Source organism: Aptenodytes patagonicus, chromosome 9 (assembly GCF_965638725.1).
Source record: "Aptenodytes patagonicus chromosome 9, bAptPat1.pri.cur, whole genome shotgun sequence".
NCBI lineage: Eukaryota > Metazoa > Chordata > Aves > Sphenisciformes > Spheniscidae > Aptenodytes > Aptenodytes patagonicus.
The window spans coordinates 22549437-22554620 of record NC_134957.1 but is presented as its reverse complement, the minus strand read 5'-3'; the positions used below and the strand labels follow the sequence as shown (position 1 = coordinate 22554620).

The window sequence follows — 5184 nt, the reverse complement described above, 5'->3', positions numbered from 1 at the left end:
TGGGACGTTGAGGGGAGGAACTGAAGGTGGGGAAGGGAGGCAGCAGGGTGCTTTGGGCCTACTGGGGCCACCGTGGAGCCTGGGGGTCAACCGAGAGACCCGGGTGTTTGAGTCTGTCTCTGTGAGTGAGACTGCAGGAGGGGTTGGATGCTGAAGGGAGCGGGAGGTCCGAGCCAACCGCCAGCAAGACCACGGGGTTTGGGATCAGCTGAGACCCACTGGGGTGTGCGTGTCTGTGCAAGAGGCAGCTACAGATGAGAGGATCCAAGGGCCAGACTGGGGCAACTGGGGGTCTGAAGGCACTTACTGGAGGGATGCACACCGCGTCTGCGCGTGCCCATCCCTGCTCAGCCTCACCGCCAGCTGGACCTGGGGGCCCGGAGCTGCAGCAGCCTCCCCTCTGCCGGGTAGGGGATTCGGCAGCCCCCGGCAGATCTGGCAGTGACAGCAGGGCTGTCCCTGCTCAGACCTGTGGTTGCTCGTGGCCCGTCAGCCTGGCTGGGCTGAAGCTGCCCGCAGTCATCTCAGCCTGGGGGCCCTGGGTGAGCTGTGTCCCTGCAGAGCACCTCGCACGGCCGTCACATCCCCTCTGCCGCAACAGCTCAGTCCAGCCCGTCTTCTGCACCCACCTCCTGGCAGAGGCTGCTGCCGATGGGAGTCAATCAAAGCTCCTCACCCGCCTCCCCTTTCCCAGGCGGTGCGTAATTACTGGGAGCGGGAGCGAATTCATTCAGCTCTTCGCTCAGATTTCCTCCGCCCCTTTTCGTGCTGCTCATGTCACTCGGCACACAACGGCGCTCAGTCACGCGGCTGGCGGCCCAGGTAGATGACGATTCAAGTCCCCTGGGACGGGGCTTGGCCTGATTAAGAACCCTGATGCTCCTAACTGGGACGATTGGGTTCAGCCAAAACCACCGATATTCACCTAAATATCTTTGCACATCAGGAGCTGGAAATCCTTCCCGGCATCGAGCTTGCTGCACTGCATAGCTACAGCCTGGAAGAGAGTGGGGGATGAAGGAGTAAAGCTGGAGTGTTATGAAACCAGTAGGAAAGGGGGGAGAAGGTGTAGCTGAAACATTGCCGATCCGGGAGCTGAGCATCCCTGCTTTGAAGATCCTGCTCCCTCTCTGAATCATGGAGCCATTTGTGGCTGGAAAAATAATCGTGTCTTTGGGATTTGTTCCTTTCCAGGCAGATCCTTTCCCAAATAGTTGGGAAGGAAGCCGTGGGGGTGGGTGGGTTCTGTGGTGCCGGAGGGGGGACAGACCTCCCACACCCCCTGGCCTTGGGCAGGTTCCCCCACGCTGGAGGGCGGGTGCCGGGCTGAGCAGCCCACGCGAAGCTCCCAGGTGTTGATCCTCCTCATCCCAGCTTTTACACCGGCTGGAGGGAAGCCCGTGCGGGGCAAAGGCTCTGGGGTGCGATGTCTCCCCCGCGGGGGGATGCATCTGCCCCAGCCTGGTTATACGGGGCCCCCCGAGGACCCCCAGCTGCCGGCTCCTGGGGCTGCAAGGGGACTGGTGCTGCCGTCCCTGGGCATTGCCCTTGAAGAGCGGGGCAGCCGAGCGATGCCACGCCGGATCAGCCCCCCTCCCTTCAGATCCCCGCATCCCTCGGCACAAGCGGTAAAAATAAACCTTGCCCGGCTGCCTTTGCGAGCCGCCGGGGCCTGGCTGGCGCCCAAGCTGCATCCGCAAAACGCAGGTGCGGAGGGCCCCGACCTTGGGGAGGTGCGTCGGGGTGGCGGGAGAGCTCATGAATGAACGGCGGGGCGGGTGCGTGCATGGGTGCGTGCGGGTGCCTGCGGGTGCGCGCACCCCCTCGTGCCTGCGGGTGTGGATGTGGATGTGGAGCAGGGAGCCAGCCTTCTTGTTATTCTGATCACAGCGGCTCTGATTCACAGACTTGGATCATGAATATAAGTGAAGACTTTGACGTCAGAGTTGAGATTTATCAGCAGATCCAATGGGGCAGGAATATTAAGTGCAAGTCGATGCCAGCTATCTGCCAACGTTATTAGCAATGCTCACCGAGGAATGAGGCTTAACACCAAGGGCTGGAAGGACTGGGAAGGAAAAAAATAAAAACGGGGGGAAGAAAGCTGATCCTCGAGCATTAAAGCCAGGTAAAACAACAACCCCCGGCGGTGGCGGCTGCCCCCCCGGGCTGGGCTGCATGCGGGAAGGGGCGATGCCGGCGGCGGGGGGCCAGCGGCAGGCAGCGGGCTGCGGGCAGAGCCCCCCCCCCCCCCCCGACCTTCACACCTCGGCTGCCCGGCCCGGGGCGGGGGGGGGGAAGGATTTACTCTGCGAGGGGGACCGCGCCGAGCAGGGCAGGATCTTGCAGCCGGCTGGGAGCATCTTGCACCAGCCTTTTCCAAAGGAGGGGAAGGGAGGGAGAAAGGAGAAAGTTAACGCAGGCTGCCCCTTGCCGCTGCCTTCTCGTTTCATCAGCGGCTCCGCATACATGCGAGGGCTGGCCTATTAATAGTATTTATTTTTACTCGCTGCACGCAAAAAAGAAAGGGCTGCGGTGGGGGGGAGCGGGGGGCGGGGGGGGGGGGACCGCTTTGCGCTATAAATAGGCGGCAAAAGGTAGCCGTGCCCCGGGGAAGGGAGGAGGACGGGGCAGCCGTGCTCCGTGCGGCACCGTGCTTCCCCCGGCGGCGGGGTGCGCAGCGCCTGCGGATCCTGCGCGGGGCCTGGCCGGGCGCGGGGCAGAGCGCATGGAGGCTGCTGCCGGCAGCGGGGCGCTGAGTTGTGCTCGGCCTCAGCCCGTCGGGAGGAGCGGGAGCTAGCGGCGAGGCTTCCCCCGGGCGAGGGGTGCGTGTGGGGCGGGGGGGTAACGGCGTACCCCGGGCCGGGGTCGGGGGGGGGAGTGTTACGTCCCGGGAAAGCTGCAGTCGGGCTGGGGGGGGAGGCGGACGGGGATGCGCTCTGCGGCGGGCGGGGGCGGCCCGGTGCGGGTCGCGGTGAGGGGGGGTGTCCCGGGGCTCGGCGCGGGGCTCCCGGGCCTCCGTGCGGGTGACGGTGAGGGGCTCCCCGGGCCCCGTGCGGGGCTCGGCGTCTCTCCCCGCAGCCGGTGCCCGTGTCCGCCGCCGGCGCCCCTCACCGCATCCCTCTCCCTCTCTCCGCAGCGATGCTGCACGGCCCCGCCGCCATGGGGGAGCCGTGGCAGCCGCAGCCGCAGCAGCAGCGGCTCCCGGGGCTCGGCAACGCCTCGGAGCCCAGCGCCTGGCCGTCGGCGGCGGGCGGGCCGGGGACGGCGGCGCCGGGCGGCGGCGGGGCCGGGGCCGGGGCCGGGGCCGGGGCCGGGGGGGCCGTCAGCCCCTGGGACATCGCGCTGTGCGCCACGGGGACGGCGGTGGCGGGGGAAAACGCGCTGGTGCTGGCCGTGCTCTTCTACACGCCGAGCCTGCGGGCCCCCATGTTCCTGCTGATCGGCAGCCTGGCCCTGGCCGACCTGCTGGCGGGGCTGGGGCTGGTGGCCAACTTCGCCGTGCGCTACCTGCTGCGGCCGCCCAGCGAGGCGGCGGAGCTGGGGGCGGCGGGGCTGCTGCTGGCCGCCTTCTCCGCCTCCGTCTGCAGCCTGCTGGCCATCACCGTGGACCGCTACCTGTCGCTGTACAACGCGCTCACCTACCACAGCGAGCGCACGCTGGGCTTCACCTGCGCCATGGTGCTGCTGATGTGGCTGCTGTGCCTCGGCGTGGGGCTGCTGCCCCTCCTGGGCTGGAACTGCCTGCGGGACCAGAGCGCCTGCAGCATCCTGCGGCCCGTCACCAAGGACAACGCGGCGGTGCTGGCCGTCACCTTCCTGCTCCTCTTCGCCCTCATGATGCAGCTCTACCTGCAGATCTGCAAGATCGCCTTCCGGCACGCCCAGCAGATCGCCGTGCAGCACCAGTTCATCGCCACGGCGCAGGCCACCTCCACCCGCAAAGGGCTCTCCACCCTCTCGCTCATCCTCGGCACCTTCGCCCTGTGCTGGATCCCCTTCGCCATCTACTCCCTGGTGGCCGATTCCAGCTACCCCGTGGTCTACACCTACTCCCTGGCGCTGCCCGCCACCTGCAACTCCCTCATCAACCCCATCATTTACGCCTTCAGAAACCCAGACATCCAGAAGTCGCTCTGGCTGGCCTGCTGCGGGTGCGTCCCTTCCACGTTCTCCTCCAGACCAAGGACATCCAGCGATGTGTGAGGACTGAGCACGGAGCGAGACGCGCTCCCTTGCTCTCCTCCTCCTCCTCCTCCTTTTCCCCTCCGTCGTTACCGTCTCCTACCCGGAGGAACCCCCCCGGCCAGCACATCTCGTTCCATGGAAAGGTGGCCAAAAAGAGAAAAAAGGAAAAGGGAAAAAGAAGGGGGAAAGAAAGAGAGAGAGTAGAATGATAATGGTTTCCTTTAGAAATGTTATTTTCTTACACATTTTATTTTTTATTTAAAAACACAAAACACCAAAAAAAAAAAAAAGAAAAGAAAAAAAAAAAAAAAAGGCTTTCCGTACGATGGCGTTTGTCTCCTCTCGGGGTAAGGAGCCAGGGGAGCAGCAGGCTTGCCGGCCCTGGCCGGGTGGCTTCCACCCCCCGGGGGGCACGTCCCACGAGTGGCAGCCGCCGGGAAGGCCACAGGAGCGGGGCGGGGGGGGGGGACGACGAGGACACACACACACACACACGGGTGTCGGGTCCCCCCACGGCGGGGCTGGTCCCCACGCGTGGGGCGGTTGTGCGGGGCGGGCAGCCCCCCCGTCCCTCCTGCCCCCCCCCCCCCCCCCCAAAATCAGGTCTTGCAATGCTATGCAATAATGGGGGGGGGGCGGCGTTCAGCACCGCGGGGGCGGACAGCTCCGGCTCGGCGGGGGCGGGCGGCTGCGCGGGGGGGGCCGGAGGAGCGCAGGGAGCCGGGGGGGGGGGGGGACAGGGACGGGGACGGGGGGGTGACTGGGGTAGCTGGGGTGGAGGGGACCCGGGGTGGGGTGGGGGGGGGGACGGACACGATGCCTCTCTGTTTCTACGTCGTTTGCGAAGCACTTTGAGAACCTGCGGGGCGAAAGGCACTTTAGGGGATGGCCGCTGTTTCGGGCCGTCGCAGGGATGGGGGGTACCCGGGGAACGCGTTCCCCGGGCCAGCCCCCCCCCCCCAAAAAAAAAAAAAAAAAAAAAAGGTGACCGCGGGC

The 5184-nt window shown here is 65.9% G+C and overlaps 1 protein-coding gene across 1 annotated transcript; it reads left to right on the top strand.

The window, feature by feature from the left end:
- The first annotated feature begins 1856 nt into the window (after positions 1-1856).
- LOC143164748 (G-protein coupled receptor 12-like) lies at positions 1857-4500 on the top strand. The gene is made up of 2 exons (XM_076347670.1): positions 1857-2128; positions 3140-4500. The coding sequence occupies exon 2, from the start codon at positions 3142-3144 to the stop codon at positions 4204-4206; it is 1065 nt and encodes a 354-aa protein (XP_076203785.1). The 5' UTR covers positions 1857-2128; positions 3140-3141; the 3' UTR covers positions 4207-4500.
- The last annotated feature ends 684 nt before the right edge of the window (positions 4501-5184 follow it).

Bases quoted from the DNA above. Each gene is read 5' to 3' on its own strand.
- LOC143164748 (XM_076347670.1), top strand. From the start codon at position 3,142: ATGCTGCACGGCCCCGCCGCCATGGGGGAGCCGTGGCAGCCGCAGCCG.